The 22,624-nt window shown below is 41.9% G+C and overlaps 1 protein-coding gene across 4 annotated transcripts in view; it reads right to left on the reverse strand.

Moving 5' to 3' along the window:
- Positions 1 to 1,479: 1,479 nt before the first annotated feature.
- si:dkeyp-113d7.1 (uncharacterized protein LOC407709 homolog) overlaps positions 1,480 to 22,624 on the reverse strand; it is a 28,550-nt gene continuing 7,405 nt past the window's right edge. Inside the window, exons 2-4 of one of the 4 annotated variants that reach the window (XR_007384553.1) lie at positions 10,382 to 11,897; positions 6,683 to 7,395; positions 1,480 to 3,363 (exon numbers count right to left, since the gene is read on the reverse strand). Coding sequence is in view for 2 of the 4 variants with exons in the window: in XM_048990546.1 (XP_048846503.1) it covers positions 10,200 to 11,765 (1,566 nt within the window). In the remaining 2 variants the exon portion in view is untranslated. Of the gene's footprint in view, positions 3,364 to 3,552; positions 7,396 to 9,916; positions 11,898 to 22,624 lie in introns of those variants that run through there. The other 3 variants (XR_007384552.1, XM_048990547.1, XM_048990546.1) reach the window with 3 other exon arrangements.

Genomic DNA, 22,624 nt, shown 5'->3' on the forward strand with positions numbered 1-22,624 from the left:
GTCTCATAGCAAGAAAGTTCCCGGTTAGGGCATAGGACCTTTCTGTGCGGGGTTTGCATGGTTTTCGACCGGGGGCTCCGGTTTCCCCCCACAGTCCAATAATGTGCACGGTAGGTTAATTGGCGATTCTAAGTTAGCCCCATGCATTTGTTCGCCCTGCGGTGTGTTGGTGACTGATGGGGCCTAAATTAAAATAAGTAATAAATAAATAAACTAAGGATGTGCAGCTTTAAATTTACATGTTTTGTGTAAGGGAAATGTCAATATTCTCAGGCAGAAGCTGAGATCTCTGCAAATTAGCAATGTCTCCTGCAGTTGAAAAAACCCGTTCACTAGGAACGCAGGTGGCTGGTGTCATGAGAAATGCCTCTGGTGCCACGTTTAAAACCAGGTGGTGCGTCCTCAATTTCAAATTCGCTCTCCATCTCACGTTCAGTCAAAACCAAAAACTGCCGTACATCGTCGACGTGAATACGCAGTGATATCTGACGTCGTGAAATCAAATGTAATATTACACCAGTTTTTCTGTTATGTTAAGCACTGTTAAGTACCCCTACAGTAGCGATTCATTTTCCACATCAGCTGGTTTAAATCGTCATTCATTTACATCGATTTGTAACCGATTCACGATTCATCATTACATGCCTATTGATTGACTGATTGATTGATTCCAGGTTGACTTGTATGCCTAAACTCACTTGCCTACCTGGAGATCCCTATTACCGCTATAGGTGTCCGCTGCCACTCTGTAGGCAGTATCTGACCCATCTACCGCCATTCTCCAAGTGGTGTCAGGCTTGTGCATAGCCATCCCGCGACCAGAACTGCTTGAAGCTGCTGCACCTGTTGCTTTCCCGCAGCAGGAAGCGACTCAGCTCGCTGGCTTCTGGTAGCCTGCCGTTGCTGAGACTGCCAGCTTTTGATAGCCTGGTGCTGCTCAGCCCGCAGTGACCATCCTGCCCAGGAGAGGCCTGGTACCCCATTTGCTCATCCAGGACCCATCTTCTCTGTGACCCCCTCAGCCTTGCCTTTTGTGCTGCGCCCCAAGACTGAGCTACCTTTTCGGGCATTCTTGCTGCCTCACCTGCAGTCTCCTGACGTCCATGCGGCATTGCCTGCAGTCTTGGTCTTGCCAGGGACCTCTTCGCCTGCAGTCTCATCAGGGTCTCCTGCATCCTGTACCAGATCAGCTCTCTTCTCACCTCCTGATGTCCTGTCGACATTTCCCTCAGTGATATTCCTGTTGCCCACCTTCATGCGCCCTGTCCTGTCAATCTGCGTCGCCCACGTTTGTTCTGATCTGGTCCTATGAACCTATAACTTGCGCTGCTCCCTGTGTTGTCAACCCTGTCCTGCAATCTTGCTTCCACGCCGGTGTCCAAACTGTCTCTGCCCTTTCCGTTCCCCATAACAAACAAAACAAACAAATCTGTTACAAAATATAAATAAAAGTGTGATGTTTGTTCAAACAAAACATAACCAACAGTTTTTTAGGTGTTTTAAAATATTCAAATAAAAGGTGATAGGGCTGTTATATTTCTACATCTCACAATTTAGATTCCTTACCAAGCTACAGATGATTCTGCTGTTCTGCCAGCTGATCCTTTCTTGCCCGTGTTGCTGCCCCTTTACAATCCTTCGTTGGCATCGGCCCATGCACTTCAGCATCACAGTTTCTAAGTCCTCTAATGTGTCTTCATTTATGTCCAACAGACATCCATCACACGTGACGTTACGCAACATACAATATGCCACTGAGAGCTGCAGCGTAATGTTCCACCTGACTTATCTAAATATCTGAAATGCATTTTCAGCAATCTAAACGTCCTATCAATTACAATACTTGCTCAATTATGATACTGAACTCGAAAGGTTTTTTTGATGACACGATTTATTCTTTGCCTGCCGATACAGATTCCGATACCTGAGCTTTGGCTGTCGGCCGACACAGAGTACTTATCCGATAACAGCGTTTAATTAATAAGCTGTTGGCTTTGCCTCACTGTGTAGAAGAGACTGTGATCAGGGGCTGATCATCCGGGAGCAGGGCAACTTTGTTTTTTTGTTGTTTAATTGACCAGATCAAAACAAGCATACAAGTTGTTGGACTCATCAGCAAGGGAGATATCAAATGGTTGGGGGGGGGGGGGGGTTGTTGATATATTCCAGAACAGGAGACATGCAAGTTTCAATATTCATGTATGAGTCCAAAGTGGCATGTGTGGCAGAAAAACTGCTGCTATAAAACACAGGCTGCTGCTTCAGGCCAGACTTTCACAATACTCACTAAAAGTTTCACATGTCTGATTTTGTTCAGCCTAAAGCCGCATCTGGGTCATACCTTCCCCTGTGGATGTGACAATGCTTGTCATTCCCATGACATAATGTATAACTGGGCAAACATATTAGCAGTATGTGTGCAACTGAGTAAATATATTTGCAGTAACAAATGTGACCACAGTGTCTTGAGTATACCCTGCGATGGGTTGGTGCCCCACCCTGGGCTTTTCCCTGCCTTACGCCCATAGCCTCTGGGACAGACTTTGGACTCACCATGAACTTGAAGAGAACCTGTAGGGTGAAAACAGGGACAGACAAGGGAACCAGGTCGACGGTCACGGACAACGTGCCCTCGTCTCCCTCGACAGGTGACAGAGACACGGAAGACCCCCTGCCTGGACCTCCGTGGAGTGTATAGGCTGTTCTCGGACTGGGAACTCGGGTAATCCACAACTGGAACTGGGGCAAGAACCAGGGGCTCCAGTGTGGAGCTCAGGGCCAAACATAGAGGGTCCCATTTGAGTTCGACAGGAGAGTCGTCCTCTGGAGCCAGACACCGGAGGAGGATCAGGGCCGAGCCTGGAGGCCAATGGAGTGTCAGGTGTCAGGGCCGAGGCTAGAGGTGCAAGCAGACAGACAAGCACGGCGGGATAGACGAGGCCAGGGCTGCAGGTGAGGAGAAGGTTGCTGGAGAGCACGCCGGTACAGGAGCTGATGCGGCAGGGGCTGAGAAAACTAGACCAAGGATGGCAGGGCTGAGTGGGCATACCTCTGGGAACTGAGGGGGATTCAACATCTCAGGGAGCAGGCGGCATTCAGACTTCCAGGGTGACGAGCTAGGCACAACAGAGTACATTGGAGATGGAGGAGACTCAAACCCCTCAGCAGGTGAGCAGAGCTCAGAAGACAGGCAACTCAGCAAGGGTCTGTGTGGACGACACTGGAGGGGAAGTGACTGCCCGAGGTAGGCCACAGTCCTCGGGCTCACAGTTGTCTGGGATCATCCTCGGAATAAAGGTAGGACAATCAGACAGCAGTTGGGTTGGTGAACTGCCAGGTTTCTTGTGGTAGAGTCTGGTCATTCTGTCATGATGTGGAAAGGATGGAGGCAAAGGCAGGCATTGGGGAAAAAACCAAGGGGCTGTATTAATGCAGAAGGAAATGGACCATGAGGGGTCAAAACTAGGCAGGGAGAGCTAGGAGGATACAGAAGGTGCATCACGTACATCGATGTGTACATGAACAGGGAATCACTAAAACTGTTCTTGAATGTTCTTCTTAATATTTAACATTTTTTATTGTTGTGACATGATTTAATAATCCATTTACAATGAAAATACATGGTTATGACAGACATTTCATTAAGACAACATATTACAAATAAGGCCACAAATTATACTCGTGTATTATGTGGCTGGAAAAAAGAAAACTGTGGGTCCCCTGTATCTGCAGTTTCAGTAACCATGATTTCATAAGAACATAAGAAATTTACAAATGAGAGAAGGTCATTCGCCCATCAAGTTTGTTGGGGGAGAATTTAACTAATAGCTCAGAGTTGTTAAAATCTTATCTAGCTCTGATTTAATGGAACCCAGGGTTTTAGTTTGCGCTACACTAACAGGAAAACTATTCCATACTCTAAATACATACTGTGTGAAAAACTGTTTTCTCAAATCCAATGTAAAATGTTCTCCCGCTAATACCCACCTATGGCCACGAGTTCTAGTATTTAAACTAATATAGAAGTAGCCATTTGGCTGAACAGCATCCAGACCTGTTAGAATCTTATATACCTGGATCATGTCCCCCCTTAGTCTCCTTTGCTTGAGGCTGATTAGATTCAGCTCAGCTAACCTCTCCTCATAAGACATTCCTCTAAGACCAGGAATCATTCTTGTAGCCCTATGTTGCACCCTTTCCAAGGCAGCAATGTCCTTCTTAAGGTATGGTGACCAAACCTGCACACAATATTCTAGGTGGGGTCTTACCAAGGAGTGACCTCGGCCAAAACAACAAACAAACCACTTACCAAAAGCGTTCCCAAAGCTAATCTAATCCTATGTGCAATAAAACAACAGCAACAAATTTAGTTTTGTATAGCGCATTATCACAACATTACATCGTCTCAAAGCGCTTTACAGCATCCTCACCCAAAGTCCCCAGTGAGTAAGTCATAGGCGACAGTAGCAAGGAAAAACTCCCAAGAAGGAAGAAACCTTGGAAGGGACCAGACTCAAAGGGGGAGCCCATCCTCCAGGGGCCGGCAGGGAGAGTCAAACAGGAGAGATGGCTAAGTGGCAAGTCACACTATCCAAATCATAAGATTTGAGACACAACCGGGGAGCAGGGGGGAGATGACAAGCCGGTGCCGACACTCCCTCCAATTGCAAGCAGAAGTAAGGCAGCAGGTCATACATGGAAGATGACACAGGCAGAACGGTGAGCTGGATGCAAAGACATCATGGATAATGGCAACGTCAGATGTAGCAGGGTGTGCTGAACATCTTGATAGATTGAGGCCTCCAGGCAGCACAGCCCAGGAGCATTGGGGGAAATAAAATGTGCAATTAGTCAAAGCAGGGGAGACTGTAGCCAGTGCTAACAGCTAGGTGAGAGCAATATGAATTGTAACGTGCAAGCTCCGGCAGATATGGCTATGGCAGCATCAGTAGGAGGGAGAGGTAAGCGGGAATGCAGGCATGGGGAGTCCCTGAAATGTCAGCACTCCAATTCCACATGGGATCGTGCAGCCAGAGTGACAGCGCTGACAGTTCAGTTTATCCAAAGCCAATGGCACCGATCCCCACCCAGCTCTACACCTTACACTATAGATCTACCTGGGAGTGAGGAGTTAGCTAGAGCTAGAACTAGTGTCCCTATAAGCTAAACTAAACAGGTGCGTTTCTAGTCTAGACTTGAATATTGAGAGTGAGCCTGAAACCCACACATCCGGTGGAAGACCATTCCACAGCTGAGGAGCTCTATAGGAGAAAGCTCTGCAGCCTGCCGTAGCTCTTTCTACCCTGGGTACTAGCACCTCCCAGGAAGTGTTTCATCTCGCAGGGCACCCTGGATGCCATAAATCTCCTGACAACCCCCTGTAGCTACTGTCATCACAATGCTTAATACTGGACTAACCAATTCTTGGTGCAACGTTAAATATCATGATTTTCTATAATGTATTCATAAATTTGTTGTCTTCTAAGAAGAACATTTTCTGTTAAAAAACAAGTTCTATTAAAATACACAAAAATGCAAATGCCCAAACTAATTTTGGAGAGGCCAAGCAATTTGATTGGGGGAGCCTGGCCCCCTGAGGCTAGCATATAACAATAGGTCTGGCGCTATGTCACTGGAACAATGTGGAAACTTACATGCAATGTGGGAACTTAAAGGCCTTTGCTGTGTATCGGCATGGTTTGTGTAGTGTTTTGAACAAGCTCCACCCTATGTATCATATTTAGGGGTAATAAAAAATTAAGCTTTACAGTTACCATTTGTGATAGGATGAGTCGTTTACATTTACAGCGCTTCTGCCTTTCACACAGACAATGAGTTCCAAAACCCAGCGTGGGGCTACAAAATTTTGACTATACAAGTGAGGGACGCTGACTGAGACCGAGCATGGGAAACGATTACCCACAATCCCGCAGCAAGAGAGAAAGAAGAACCATCGGCTCAATTGTTATCATGTGATGCTCGGCAGACAAAGCGAATACGTAATACTTGTATTGCAAGATATCGCTCATTTAAAGTAAAAATTTATTACAAATTTTTTGCTTGTCTTGCAAAACACTCACAAACCAGGTTACTCACAATCCAGGATTTGACTGCACTGCCTTTCAACACATATTATACATGCCTAACCTCAAGAATTCCATGCTGTACAATTATTCGAGTTTTTCTCCATGCCTGTTTAGCTTTATAAAATAAATAGAAGTTCCTTTTATGAGTTAAACTGCTTGTTTTTCCAAGGAATAGCCATAGTCAAAGGCTATATCTTCAGTGTCTCTGGTGCAACTAAATCTAGTGCTGATCTTAAATAGACTGATTGCAACGGAAAAAAAATCCAATCTGGTATATCTTTGATCTTGTTTATGAAAGCAGTACAAGTACCATTTTATCCAAAAACTTTTTCAATACAACATAACAGAACACAATCCCAACTTGCTTAAACCATGTTCTGTCATTCATTCCTGCTCATCTGATGGACATGTAAGTGCTAATATATGAGGAAAAACTACTGAAATTTTGTTTTTCTACATGCATTTCACATACATGTCTGATATTAGATTGATATCAATCTGATTTGTCTACCACTTCTGGGAAGCTGCATAATTCAAACCATGTCCTGCAACTATTTTTTTTTAGCTTATATTGTTTCAAGCAAAGGGCACCTTACCTCTTGTTTGCACTGTATCCTCCTTAGGGCTGGGACGATTATTCGACGTAATCGACAATGTCGATTATAAAAATGCGTCGACGTGGAACTTTAGTGTCGGCACGTTGGGTAAAACTATGAACATGTTTTGTAACTGTAATGTCCATGATATTTGAGACAAAGCCACATTTTTCCTTGATTTACCCCTCTGCTCCAGTTTAAAATTTTTAATCAAACAATTCACGCATGATTAAAGCGCACATTCCAGAATTAAAGTTCTGTGGAATTCTGCAGGCTCTTTTAAGCACTTTTCCCCAAACTAGTAGATTGCATCTTGTAGCCTCTGTATTTCTGTTCATGAAGTCTTCTGCAGATATGAGTCCCTGACAAAGACCCATCTGCCTCCCGAATACCATTTCTGATCTGCTGGACAGGCATTTGGAAAATTTTCTGTACCATAGTGAGGATTCTTCTGTCGTCAGCAGTAGAGGTATTCCTTGGTCTACCAGTCTCTTTGCGAGTATTGAGATCACCAGTGTATTCCTTCTTCTTAATGATATTCCAGACTGTTGCTTTTGGTAATGCTAAGGTTTCACTGATGTCTGTAATGGTCATTGTTTTTCAGCCTCATAACAGCTTCTTTGACTTTCATTGGCACAGCTTTTCTCCTCATGCTTAACAATGGCAAATACAGACTCCAAATGGCAGAAGCAAACCTGGCTCTCTTATCCCACCTGCAGTAATGAAGCAATAAAACACACCTGAGTAAATCACAAACACCTATGAAGTCAATTGTCCCAAACATTATGATCCCCCGAAATGAGGGGGTCTATATACAAATGTGGTGAAATTTCTACACAGTGAAACCAAAATGTAAACAATTTTAAAGTCTGGAATGTGCACCGAATTATTTGATTTAAAATTTTAAACTGGGGAGTTTTTTTATGTATAATGTGTAAATCAAGGAAAATGTTTGTCCCAAACATTATGGAGGACACAGTGCAACAGAAACGTTATTTGTTCCAGAAAGCTTTGGTCGAGGTCCAAGTCGACTATAAGAATTAATATAAATGAATTTAATCAGTTACAGACCCCCGAATAACTTCCTATTAAAACCTATCTACCTCACTAATGATAAAAAGCATTAACAATCAATATAAAACTAATATACACATGGAAAAGCAGACATAAAGCAATAAACATGAAATAAATGACTATGTATGAGCAATTTACCTATATTGAGGTGAGGTGATGGCATACAGCAAGTGGCAGGTGCAGAGGAGGAGGGATATTTGGGTTGTTTGGAAGGGGAGACGTGTCTTTGTACAAGTTTTAGCAGGGCGGTTTTGTGTTGTTGTGTTACGAGTCTTCGGTCATGGTAGGATATATTTTTCTCAACCACCCATTCGAGGTCCAAAGTGGTTGAGTTGAACATGTCTCAACCCATACAAGTTTTAGCAGAAAAGGTTGAGTTCAAAGACTTCTATCAAGGCACAAGTAAAAAAAATATTTTAACAGACTTGTTCGATGTCAGAGTTGGTCGAGTTAAGACGTGTTCGAATTCCAAGGTTCTACTGTACATGCATCTGTTACTGACCCCGAGTCACCTCTGGGCTTATCTTTGGGTCGTAACACCTATAGTGGAATTGGGATGGAAAACGGATGGACTATCAAAACCGACAGTGGTACATGAATGACTACAAAAGATAATTCAATTGTAATTAGGGCTGGGCATTAATATGGTTTCCCCTCGATATCAATGTAGCAAATCAAATATTCAATATGATGAGGCCTGGCGACACTTTTCTCCATCATGAATGAATGACTTCCCTTCCTCTACAGCTGCTTGTCTAGACTGGCAATAAAGCACAAGCGCGGACGCAGCTGAAAAACACAACTGGATTTATTGAACGAAACAGAATGCAAAATGGCAGAAAGGAAGACGAAAAGACAGCACAATCAAAACAACAGGGCAACTCACCCGGAGAGCAAGCAAGTCCAGAGCAACCCATCCAGTTAAGTACAAAAAACGCAAGTGCACAGTAAAATTCAGTCCACGAGAAATCCACACAGCAATACCCAACAGAGAATGCTAGCAGCAGTGTTTTTGTCGCTGACTGAAATAACCCGACTTGCCTCCATTCACCTATGCAAAACAAACGGCCAGCAAGGTTTGTTGAGTCAGCACTCTGAATACTACTATTCTAGTAATACTTGCGAATAATGGGAGAGAAAAGCACTCCCCAGAGTAAATGTCAGTGTTGTGCAGAAAGCACAGCAGCCACATCATCTTTTTAAATGGGAGATATTGTCGATAAACCAGGTAAAAAGGCGTTGGAGGTGTGGTAGTACTTTGGCAATTTAACAAGGCCTATGACACGCAACAGGCAGGTGCCGAATAAAATTGGAACACTACGAATATATTCCACCACTCGAAGCATTGCCATCCAGTAGAACATACAGAATGCAAGCGCTTACATTCAGACACAAGAAATTAGTGTTGCAACTTTCAGTCATCTCCTGTATTCGTTCAAAATGGGACACAGCATTCTATTTTTCAATACCAGGCGGGTGGCAACTGTACCAGAAACCTAACTATTAACAACCTAACTAAAGAGCGGCGAGGCAGTTAGAAAAATAAACTGAGCAATAAACCATACAGCAAGCATCTTACCAGTGTTTTGTTCAATGACAAAAAAAATTAGATTCCAGTTTGCAGTCCATTGAATTTGTCATCCTTTTCTGTTTAAGAGGAATCCTAACTGACTTCTAAGCATAAATAGAGCCTCAATGTAAGGCAATTATTGAAAATAATGATTCGTGAATTATATCTTGATAATTAATCAATAGGCTGATGTGAAAATCCCTAATTGTAATATGCCAACAGTGTGTTTAAAATATATTGTTCTGGTCTGTAGGACTCAAAAAAGTAGCTAAAACTGTGAAAAAGTAGTTTAAGTAGTGATGTAGAAAAATATCTGCATAAGAAACTACTCTAGAACAAACTACTCATGGACGCAATTGTTTTTTCAAACCATTTAGTAATGAATATCAATTTTGAAATGGCCATCAGATTTTAAAAATTGGAATGAGCTCTCTCTTTGTGAGACCATTCAAGTATAAACTAACCCAAACCCGAACTATTTGAAATGACAAACTGGCGCTTACTCATATTTGACAGCACACATAATAAATTACTTAAGCATTAAACGATTAAAAAGGCGTAAATATCAATAAAAAAAGAAATGGAGAAAGTTTAGGCTGTTATTTTAGTTTAATAACTTTTCAGTACATGGTTTAGAATTTACAGGATATTAAGGTATACACAGTGAACAGCTACAAGAGGAATACAGCTGGAATTGAATTCCATACAGTACAGTGTAGACAGATGACAAAGCTGTCTGTCAGTCCTTGGTTCCATCATTGTAGCTCATAAGACACTTGCATAAACAAATCAGTTATAACTGATATCCAAGAAAAATATGGAAAAAAGACATTTATAAAAACAGTAATACTAAGTTAAAAATGTTAATTGCTATTATTTTTTACAACTGCCACTGCTAGAACTTTCTGGTTTCTCTCTTTTATGAATTTGTTCATGTGCTTTTAGGTGGCCTGACTGACTAAAGTTCTTTCCACACTGAGGACAGGAATAGGGCCGCTCTCCCGTGTGAATTTGCTGGTGTGCTTTAAGATGTCCTAACCGACCAAAGCTCTTACCACATTGGCTGCAGCAAAAAGGTCTCTCTCCGGAATGAATCTTCTCATGTGTTTTTAGAACTCCAGAGTTGCTGAAAGTCTTCCCACACTGGGAACAGCTGTACTGTTTTTCTCCAGTGTGAATTTGCTGGTGGGTCCTAAAACTATTCTCCTTACTGAAGCTTTTTCCACAGTGACTGCAGTAAAAGGGGCGTTCTCCAGTATGACCCATCTGGTGGACTTTCAGCTCTTTCTGTTGACTGAAGGTCTTGCCACACTGAGTACAATTGTAGGGCTTTTCACCCGTGTGGATCCTCTGATGAGCCCTTAGGTCATCTGCTTTGGTAAAGCCCTTTGTACAGTGCGTGCAGCTGTATGGTCGCTGTCCTGTGTGAATAAGTTGGTGCCTCTTTAGATTTCCTGCCTGACCAAAGCTCTTTCCACACTGGGAGCAGCTGTAGGGTCGCTCTCCTGTGTGAATGCGCTGGTGTGTCTTCAGGTTTCCTAAAGTGCTGAAGTTTTTCCCACACTGAGTGCACGAAAACGGCTTTTCACCAGTAAGGTTGCGTGGTTTGCGCTGCGATGTACTCTGCCCCTTTCCCCCAGTTTTACCCTGGCCAACATTCCCTTTACCATCCTGGGCAGATGGCAAATCATAGAGGCTTCCAGCACCAAACTCAGGATCTGCTTTCCCTACGCAATCTATAACACTATCAGGTCTGAGCTTGTTTAACTCTGTCCTAAGCTCAGCCATATGAATAGACTCTAAGCCATTCATCTCCATTTTGTGACTAGATATCAAGTTAGATTCATATTCACCTTTAATTGTGCCCAGGTCAGCAGCATAGTAACACTGAAGATCAGTATGATGCTCTGACTTGATGTATTCCAGACTGTCAGAGACATGAGTAATGTAATCAAACACCAAACTCGATTCATATTGCCCCTTGTAGGTCTCCAACTCTGTACCGTGAAGGAAATGGAGTTCACTGTGGTGCTCAGATTTGATGTAATCAAGGCCACTGATCTCCATCTTTATTTGCTCCGAACCCAGCTCAGCAGTGCTCAGAGGCTGTATTTCAGAAAGGTCCACAGTACGAATCGTGTCTAGGTTAGGTTCACTTTTCACACATGGCAGCATGACCATTGGCTCAACGATCTCAGACGTCAATGTATTAAGAGTTGATGTCACACAATCTGGTGTGAGTGAGTTAAGGCTGGGCATGAGAGATTCAGAAGCCAGTGTATTGAGACTTGGCATGACACAATCAGAAACTAGAGTGTTAAGGCTTGCTGTAACACACTCTGATGCTAGTGTGTTCAGTCCAAGTGTAATACTTTCAGCTTCCAACTCTGCCATGTGGACAGACTGCTGCACAGTCCCGTCAAATTGTTCAAGTTCCATATAATGAATCTGGCTTGCCTTAGGTTGGTGCTTAATCCAGTCTTGAATAAAAGTCCCAAAATTTCAACACTGCTGTTCAGTTGAGGTGAGGCTCTATCCTTTCATCAAGGAAAATATTGAGCTGTGCAATTCCTACATTGAAGAGAAGGGAAAAAGTAGTTAATATTTATAGTGCATAATATGCAAAAAGCAATGATTTTCAATTCTGGTAATTTATATTAATCGATTCCACAAAAATATTAGAAATATCAGATTTTAAGAGTCATTGTAATAAACTAAACATATTCAAGAATGATTAGGACTTTCCTGTAAGTCGAGAACTCTACAATGAAACAATACTTCAAATTCAACAAACAATATTCAAGAAAAATATTTATCTGGGGCGTTGCTTATACATGTGCTTCATTGGAATGGAGGTGAAAAAGGATGCATCAGCGTAAACCACACTCTCTCAAACAGCAGATCACAAATTGCAATTTCTTCAGACTACTGGCAGAAGTAAGGCCGTGTAATATAATAATATATATTTTTAGCGATGCACTGATTAGTATCAGCACCGCTCCATACCGAATTAGACGGATCGGTTATCAACCGTATGTGACCAATCCACATCCAATATTGAGTCTGTTTAAAAAATAGCTCCTGTTTTTTATGAAATAGATTTGTACAATCAACCACACAACAGCTCTTTCCCATTTTAGATGTGTTTTTTGCGGTATTCCAGCTGAGTGCTAATGCTGCCCCTCAGTCTATTTGCCACTCAGTGGGTGTGAGTGCAGTGGCTTATGCCTGCTGTGTAGTCATGTCTATTTTATTTTGTATTGTGCATTTTCAGAACATTACATGTACATACACCACCAGTCAAAAGTTTTGCACACGCTAAGATTTAACATTTACGTTACTTTTTACTAAAAATATACTCAAGATTCTTTGCCAACATATTTACAGTATGTTCATTTCAGTACCATTATTAGCAATAAATTACATCTTTTGTTCATTGCAATAACTACCTCTAGCAGTAATAAGAGCAGAGAAAAGGCAAGGCATTCTTTCTACAAAGGACATTAAATACCGTTCTATTTCATGGGATGAAACTATAAACTAGTGCATTTAAATTTAATGAGAGTCTAGAATTTGAAACAGTTAAGATGTCAGACTGTTACATACTTGTTCCATGTCATAAAGAAAACTTGTTTTATTTGACTTTGAATATTTTCATTTATAGTTATTCAATCAACCTTCAAAATGCTTAACAAGAATAAAAAATCTGCAGTTCACGAAACAATGGAAAAGTGGCCAAAACCTGCGGTGTGCAAAACCTTTTGACTTTTAGTGTCCCCTTTTGGGAACGTCAGAGAAGTGGGTAACCATCTGTGAGTATTGTACGCTTGAAACAACAGGTAGTAGCACCGCTGTTCGCAATCTTTGTAAAAGCAAACGTTTGAGTGGTGGACTTAGCATTTAGTGGGAAATCCTACTACACAAAGCGCACGTAATTACACGCAACACAAGTAATATGAAAAAAAGCTAATGGATGATTCACTTAATCAAAATAAGTTTAAAGCACTGAAGTATGCAATTTGAGACTCAACATGGTTTGTAATCATAAGTGATGTAGCAGATTATATGGAGGAAAAGTAAGGAAAGACTGGGTAAGGAAGGGAGGATGGGCTGTGAAGGGGCTCAAATGTGTAAAAATATAGAAATAGTAACAAACTAGCAGTAATTAAGCACTTAATGAATTTATGAAGTCATAAAAAAAAAAGGTAAAAGTAGTATAAAAATTAATTACCTTTACAAGACAACCCACCCCCCCCATGATATTGTCCATCATGATGTTTCACTGTAGACGTCGTCATACGCTAATTAGGAAGACATCGCCCGACCCTATTCTCAAATAGCATAAATGGGGGGAAAAATTCGGTAGAGCCATCATGATTACTCAATTAATATTTTCCTTCTCAATTACTTGGTAAAATGGCACATAGCAGATGAGGATCCAAATTAGGAGCGAATGCATCAGTTTTGTTCGAACGTTTCATGTTAAAAGTGAATGAAAATGCAGTCTGTCAGTATTGCAAAGCAGAACTGAAATATCACCACAGAAGACTACAATGCAAATTCTTATTTTTAAGAAGTCATTCAGGCTTGACAGACCAACCCAATAATGCAAGATTAGCCACAGACATGCCATTTAGCCTCTCAGAGCAGCGTAGCCGGTCATTGTAATCATGTGAGCTTGATTTTGCTTAATTTACTTTCTACGATTCCTGTACATTGAAATACTTGCCGCTAAGGTTAACCCCGTCACTTGGCTCCATCATCTTACATGATACATTACATAATAATCATGTACTGTTTTTTATTTATACCATAAATATGTTTTTGGGCTGAAAAATATTTGGAAAAGTTAACATTGTGATGTGAAGTTTTCGCAAATTTTTTGGAACTGAAAATGAACTATATAGCCAAACAAAACTTAGTGTCTGTCAAACAAGTTGGTATTGCCATAAGTTGTGCAAACACAAAGCAATGCTGACAAATAATTTTTGCGCAATATCATCTCTTTGGAATACAAGATATTTCCATACAGCGGAAGAAGAAAGGCTTTTTATGACCAGTTAATGTTAACTTTTCCCCTCTTCACTCGTTTTTAATTTCTGACAAACGCACTAACAGCAAGGCCTAGATAATGATCATCTGAGAGGCCATACAGAGCACGTATAAAAGCAGCAATGGTAAATTTCAGATTGATTTTATTTTTTTGCATAATTTTGAAAGGAATCATTAAATTTGCAAACCTTGCTAAATTTAGTTTCCAGTGACAAAGGAAAACATTTTAGTACAACTTACTGATGGTTTCAATGCAGCAAACTATTGCGATCCTTGCGACGTGACAATTGCAAGTGTATGAAATGTCATGTCAATGTTAACATCTGTAGGATATTACTATATTACTTTGCTATATTCCTGGTTATATTATCCCGTTGTAACACAGAAATCCGAGCTTGTGTGGCTGCCTGTAATCAAACCAATGATAGTAATGGTAATTAGGAAAGCACCTAGTCCTCACTCCCTATTGTGACCAAAAGGTAATTGCTATCCTATGCAAATCACCTAACAATGATCGAGAAGTTAGACTGCCACAAGGTAGGACGACCAAGGAACAGAGTCGTTCATCACCACTGTCCGGTTCCTGACCTTTTATATCGTGGCTCCTGCCTGGCTATGATGAAACAAGGTTTTTTGTCCTAAATCCTGTAAAAATGCTGGTATCACACACAATTTTGGAGAAGTAGGTTGAGAAGGCTGTGCGTATCAACATTTACTACTGGGTCCCAGTTTGAGGCGACCCCTCCGGGAAGGCATGTGGAACATCTTCTCTCTGTCAAGATGACTAAAATATTAATCACTTGTATGACGTTAAACTGCATCCAGTCCTGCAAGGGATCCTCCAACTTGCAGGGAAACAATTTTTGTGGGTTGGTGGCAGGATTGGCACTTGAGCCACCGTAAGAGCTAATAGGGTCAGGCCTGCTGGGGATCGGGCTGGCGTGGTGCTGAGGCGTCGTCACCTGCATGGCAGCACTCGGGTCCCAGTTTGAAGCGACTCATCCGGGTAGGAAAGTAGAACGTCTCGTCTCTCCAGCAAGATGACCATCTTCCTCTGCCATTAGGGGAGTTCCATAAACTCCACATTTCAATGGCAGCACTCTCTGAGGTACACAGACCTGAGAGTGGCCAGATCGCTGTAGGTGGGTATACCTACTTTTGGTCTGGTCTGGGCTGCCATACTCAGGTAGTAGTTGTTGCGGTAGTGGATTGGCTCCTTCCGATAATATCAGATGTCATTTCTTTCAACGAATGTATTATGAGACTTAGGCTAAGGCACTCCTTGGGTGTCATGTCTGTTGTCTCAGTGTATGCTCCAACCGCAGTGAGTGATCTGTCATTGAGCGAGACATTTCTCTCACAACTTCGCTCAGTGGTTGAAGGATCCCCATGAGGTGACACTCCTCTGGTCATGAGTGACTTCAATGCAGCCACTGGCACTGACAAGGCTGGCTATGAGAAAGGTGTCGGTCCTCATGAGTCTTGAGACTGGACTGAAAGTGCCTCAGTGTTCCTCGACTTTGTGAAAGGTCAGGGGCTGTGGATCACTGGATCCTGGTTCCAACGCCTTGATCCGCATTGTTGGACTTGGTACTCCAATACTGGTGGTATGACGAAGATTGATCGATCACATCTTCCCAGTTGATTCTGGGGTTCTCCAGGGGTGTGTTCTTGCTCCTACTCTGTTCAATACTTGTATGGACTGAGCACTGGCCAGAGTCTTGGGGTCAGTTGCTGAAGAGAGACTTACTGATCTTGACTTTGCCGATGACGTGGTAATCTTAGCGGAGTCAATGGAGGCTTTGATCGGGGCTCTCGAGAGATTGAGCGAGGAGTCTGGGTGTCTGGGATTGCGGGTGTCCTAGATAAAGACCAAGATCTAGGCATTTAATGACTTCTTAGAGACAGTCAACAGTAGTGTGTTTGCGGGGATAATGTCGACCTTGTCGAGAGATTCACCTACCTCGGCAGTGACATTCATGTCTCTGGTGACCCTTCCTATGAAGTTAGCAGAAGGACTGGAAGAGTATAGGGGGTAATGAGATCGCTGGAAAGGGGTGTGTGGCGTTCGCGATATCTTTGCAAGAAGCCAAAAGTTCAAGTCTTTAGAGTCCTGGTGCTCCCTGTCTTGCTGTATGGATGTGAGACATGGATGCTATCCAATGAGCTGAGATGAAGACTGGACTCCTTCAGTCCTGTCTCTCTTCGGAGAATCCTTGGGTACCACTGGTTTGACTTTGTGTCCAATGAGGGGTTGCTAGAGGAGTCCCAAATGAGGCACATTACCTGTATTGTGAGGGAGCATCAGTTACGGCACTACGGCCAAGTGGCAAGTTTGCCTGAGGGTGAACTGGCTTGCATGATCCTCACTGCTGAGGACCCAAGCAGCTGCACCAAGCTAAGGAGACGCGCACATAACACCTGGGTTTCGGCAGATGGATGGGCATTTCCAGAGGGTGGGACTGGACAGTGTGTCTGCCTGGGGGATCACTGGCTGGGATCCCGAGGAGTTTCACTGTGTGGTGGGTGTGGTAACGCGCTGCATCAGTGCCCAAGCTAACTTGACCTGACTTAGTGTGGAGTTGGCATTATCGGCCTGTGTGTGTGTGTGTGGTTTTTCAGTGGATACTCTGGTTTCTTTCCATTGTCCTAAAACACGCAACTTCAGTGAACTGGATTACCTAAACTGGCCCTATGTGACTGCGTGTGCACCCCACAATGTCTGGTTGGTACCAGTCTCACACTAATTATACAAAGCTCCAAAAAATTAAATGAACACTTTTTAATCAGAGTATAACATCAAGTCACACTTCTGTGATATTGATCTGGTCAGTTAAGTTACAGAGGGGGTTGTTAACCAGTTTCAGCTGCTTTGGTGTTAATGAAATTAACAGGTGCACTAGAAGGGCAACAATGAGACGACCCCAAAAACTGGAATGGTTGAACAGGTGCAGGCCACTGACATTTTCCCTCCTCATCTTTTCTGACTTTTTTCCAATAGTTTTGCATTTGGTGACGGTCATGGTCACTGCTGGTAGCATGGGGCGATACCTGGACCCTACAGATGTTGCACAGGTAGTTCAACTCCTCCAGGATGGCACATCAATACGTGCCATTGCCAGAAGGTTTGCTGTGTCTCCCAGCACAGTCTCAAGGGCATGGAGGAGATTCCGGGAAACAGGCAGTTACTCTAGGAGAGTTCAACAGGGTCATAGAAGGTCCTTAACCCATCGGTAGGACCAGTATCTACTCCTTTGTGCAAGGAACAGAATGAGCACTGCCAGAGCCCTACAAAATGACCTCCAGCAGGCAACTGGTACGATGGATGGTTAGATACAATCTATCCATTTTCCAAACCGCTTATCCTACTGGGTCGCGGGGGGGTCCAGAGCCCATCCCGGAAACAATGGGCACGAGGCAGGGAACAACCCAGGATGGGGGGCCAGCCCATCGCAGGGCACACTCACACACCATTCACTCACACATGGACTTGCTAAATTGCCCGTAGGAGTGCAATTAGCCTCAGCATGTTTTTGGACTATGGGGGGAAAACCGGAGTACCCGGAGGAAACCCCACGATGACAACATGCAAACTCCACACACATGTAACCCTGGCGGAGACTTGAACCCGGGTCCCAGAGGTGTGAGGCAACAGTGCTAACCACTGCACCACCATGCTGCCCCCTGTGTCTAACCAAACAATCAGAAATAGACATGAGGGTGGACTGAGGGCCCGATGTTCTTTAGTGGGCCCTGTGATCACTGCCCAGCACCATGGAGCTCAACTGGCATGTGTCATATAAATACCAGAATTGACAGGTCATTGGCGCCCTGTGCTTTTCACAGATGAGAGCAGGTTCACCCTAAGCACATGTGACAGATGTGAAAGGGTCTGGAGAAGCCATGGAGAATGTTATGCTGCCTGTAACATTGTTCTGCACGACTGGTTTGGAGGTGGGTCAGTGAAGATCTGGGAAGGCATATTCATGCAGGGACGCACAGACCTGCACATGCTAGACAACGATCCCTTGACTGCCATTAAGTATTGGAATGAAATCCTTGGACCCACTGTCAGACCCTACGCTGGTGCCGTGGGTCCTGGGTTCCTCCTGGTGCACAACAATGCCCACCATCATGTGGCGAGAGTATGCAGGCAGTTCCTGGAGAATGACGGAATTGATACCATTGACTGGCCCCCATGCTCACCTGACCCAAATCCAACACACCACTTCTGGGACTGTCATTTTTACTATTTTTAGCATGTTTCAACAGTAAAGTCAAATGGTGTACTGAAATAATTAAATAAAAACAATTGCAGTAATTATTAACTTCAGTCTAAACATAGAAATCCTATTGAATTTTTAAGATTTGTCTTTTTTGTTAATAATGCTCTAATGTTTAACAAATGTTTTAATAAACTGAAATGTTAATGAGAATTTCAGATTTGTGTGTATTGGGGAGGGGGTGAATTGTTGGGGTAAATGACTAACTTGAAAATATTTGCTTATCAATAAATTTATCATTAGATCAATCGAAAATTTTGTTCGATTAATCGAATAAGCGAAAACATTATCGCCAGATTAATCGTTTGGGACAGCACTAGTATATATATGTACTAATTAACATCTGGATTCCTGTTGGTTGTTTGTATGGATTACATCATACATAAACTATCGAAATCCACGTTCCCTGACAACTATCTACCTAAGTCCATTTAAAACAAACCGTTCACTAACTGCTATGTAAAGACAGGTTTCTGTTTGTGGTGGTAAGGGTGTCTCATTACATTGTTTTAGTTTAATTCTGTAAAGTAGCTTCAGAGAAAATACATTTTTCACACTGCTGAAGTATTGGTTTTTGGGAGATGGGTTTTGTATACTTGACAGTGATGATTTTCAGCCACCAACTAACAGCATGCCAACAGACTAAATGACAGGTCAAGATTAAACCCTCCCAATTATTTAGAACCTCACAGTTTGAGAACCACTAGCTGGTACAATGTTCTTAGGAATTTTGAAAAAGATCCATGGGGTACTTTTAGATTTACCTTCAAGTGTCTTCTGTGACCAGCCTTTCAATCCTTTGGTGCCACCTAGTGCTACTGCTTCAATTTTGGTCAAAACGAAATCAGGTGTAGATCTTATCCACAAAATGCTTTCTATGAAGTTGCAATAAGATCAAATCAAAGACCATGAAATACCTTTTTAACTTATGATCACAGAATCAAGCATCTTCAGGAGTGCCTTCATCTCTGGTGTTGATAACTTTGAATATTAATAAAGTTTAAATGTCGTTCGGCCAATACTAATACATCATGAATCTTTAAGGCTAACATTAGTCTTTACTGAACTAGCCAGTTAGCTGATTTTACTTAGCTTGCTTGACCACTACAACCGTAGCGAGCAAAAAGAACGAGTTTTTGTGCTTCAAGAGAGGGGCATTTCCCAAAACGTTGCAGCACAAAGATCATCAGCAGTGTTTTATGAATATTAATGAGCATTTCCTTGCCATCCTACATTTTAGAAAATTGCATGCCAGTGCTGGTACTTAGCATGTCTGCCCGCAGGATACAACACAGATGGAGGATTCTGCTCCCCCCGACAAATTGATTAGATCCGATTCTGAGGTTACAGATTGATGCTACATTCATCATGATGCATCTTTATTTCCTCTAGCACCAGTGCTCCTTACTGAAATTTTCAGGAGCGTCATTAAAATAAAAAACTTTATGCAAGCCGCTTAAATAGACATTTAATGTAATGTTCATATTTTTTCCATCTTAACTGTATAAATGCTAAGAAATACTTTGATAATGTACAATTTACAGCATAGCTAACTCATCTTCTGACTGCCTTTTTTTTTTAACCAAGTTAGTAAACTGCTTAGAAAGGATCAGTTAAATGATTAATTTATATGGAAATAGATTTAAGTCTAAAGTGATCATATGCAAAAAAAATGAACTGCAAATCCAAAAACAAATTTGTCTATATTAAAGTTGAATTATAGACAAAGATGCTTGCACATCCATAGTCAGGGTTGCAAAACGTATACCTGAGCCTGCTGCCTAAGCAACACGAGTACAATCGTCATTTTACTATTACAAATTGTAACTGACGAATTCACGACGTTCAACAAGGCTCCAGATGGCGACTAAAATGACCACCAGTGTGACTAGATTTTTTATTTTGCGATTAGTTTTTGACGGCTGCCTCTCACAATCAAAGAATATGCATTTTAGATTAAAAAGGCAAGAAAAGGGGCAGCCTTTAGTTATGTGCGCACTCAACCCTCATCTACCTTTCCTGCTACATTATCACATGATTAAAGTGTGGATCGATCCAGAGAAATGTTGACAGATTGGGTGGGTTCTGTCACATCGTTGTGTTGGAAACTCTTCACACTGACTGGCAGCCGGCTGCAGAGACTATGGAGCCCCGGAAGGGGCCTGGGGGGTGTGAGGGGGATATCGATGGCTGGGGAAAAAAAATGGACTCTCAAAAAGGTGAGAGATTTTTGTGAAACACTGAAAAATATTCCAAACAGTGAAAGATATTACAGCCGGATAACTGCATATAAAGTTAACTTTACTGCGGTGTTGTTAAGGTTTAAACTCGGGCCCGCTTTATAGAATATTTCAGTATAAATCCACATTTCTCCAGATATATTATCAAGCAAGAATACCAGGGAGGTATACCCAAAACTGGATTTGGGTTTAAACCCTGACTATGACACCGTGGTAAAGTTACCTTTATATTCAGTTTTCCGGCTGTAATATCTTTCAACAAAAGCAAGCAACACTCGTTGGTTTTCCAGATTTCTTTATGGGCAAATTTAAATATTTCAATGTTTGTGTATACACTTCACGTTCAATAGCCCAGCTGTCTTGTTGCATGTTGCATATTTCTGTGTCATTTATCATTATTGTTATTATTCATATGAATGCAGAAGTTAAGAATAGGCAGATCAGATAGCTCAGGAGAAAGAAATGGCAGTTTTTTGTCTGGTGCCATGTTCAATATGTGATTACGAGTCACAGCTCACTACTAAACTTTACTACTATGTTGACAAATTACTAATTATGTGATCAAAAAAAATCTCACTGTTATTTCTGATTTGCAATTCATTTTTTACGAACAATTACTCTAGACATAAATCATCCTTCAGGCCAGCCCCCTCAGCAACTGGAGCTCTCCATTTAGCTTGCACTCATCGGAACTAAATGACTAGAACTAGATTTATTCGTCAAAATCCACTGGCAACATAATGTTCCTCGCGTAACTAGTGGTTCGTAAATGAAATGCTGAAAAATGTGAACTGAAATTCATAATGGCAACCTGAGCATCAGACTCAGATTAGGATTCGTAAATGTAAAATGAGGATTGCACACGTAAAACTTAAGCGGTAAGCACAGGCACACATTTGGAACTCTGAATATGAATTTGCATGTCATAAAAATACGATGACATTTAAGTACGATTACTTTAGACAAGTAATCATACAAATTTATATTACTACATACATTGCAAATTGGTTAGTGTGTAAACAAAAAAATGTAAATATAAATTGTATATCATGGTTCATGATTGATGCAATTGTGATGACATCTCAACCAAACTACCAACCCCTAAGTCTGACATAACACATGCAAAGTGTATGCGTGATTGCTTAAGTTATGGGCAAATTGGGTACTCCAGTTCACTTAAACAACATGTTTTTGGAGTGTGAGAGGGAATTGTGGCCTGTACTACGACTGTTACTGGCTTAACGAGGCAACTTTGTGAGTAACCCGTACTACAAAGGTGGGTAGGTTTTACTCATCCCACATTCACCAACTTTTACAACTTCTAGACGTACTGGATATATCACCAGGAAAAGTTAAATGTGTTTTACCTAAATGCTATGAATTCTTGGTGGTCTAAAAGTATACTTAAGGATTTATTGCACATTCTACTTGCAGAATCTTTCCCAACCAATGAGATGGTAAATTTCTTCTGGGTATGCCTTAATGTCCATGCTTGAAAATGTCTATTTCTAAATGTATATTGAAATATTTAAATTCCACTTATTTCTCTTTTGCACTTTTACCGAAATTTGTAACATAATGGTAAGAACTGTAACAGATACACTAATGGCAAACATGGAAGGCTGAAGGGACATTCTGTTTGTGAGTGCGGGAAAATGTAAGTTTTGGAATGGCCCAGCATGGTCATAGACTCTTACGCAAAAAGACTGAATGCTGTAATTAA

Source organism: Brienomyrus brachyistius, chromosome 22 (assembly GCF_023856365.1).
Source record: "Brienomyrus brachyistius isolate T26 chromosome 22, BBRACH_0.4, whole genome shotgun sequence".
NCBI lineage: Eukaryota > Metazoa > Chordata > Actinopteri > Osteoglossiformes > Mormyridae > Brienomyrus > Brienomyrus brachyistius.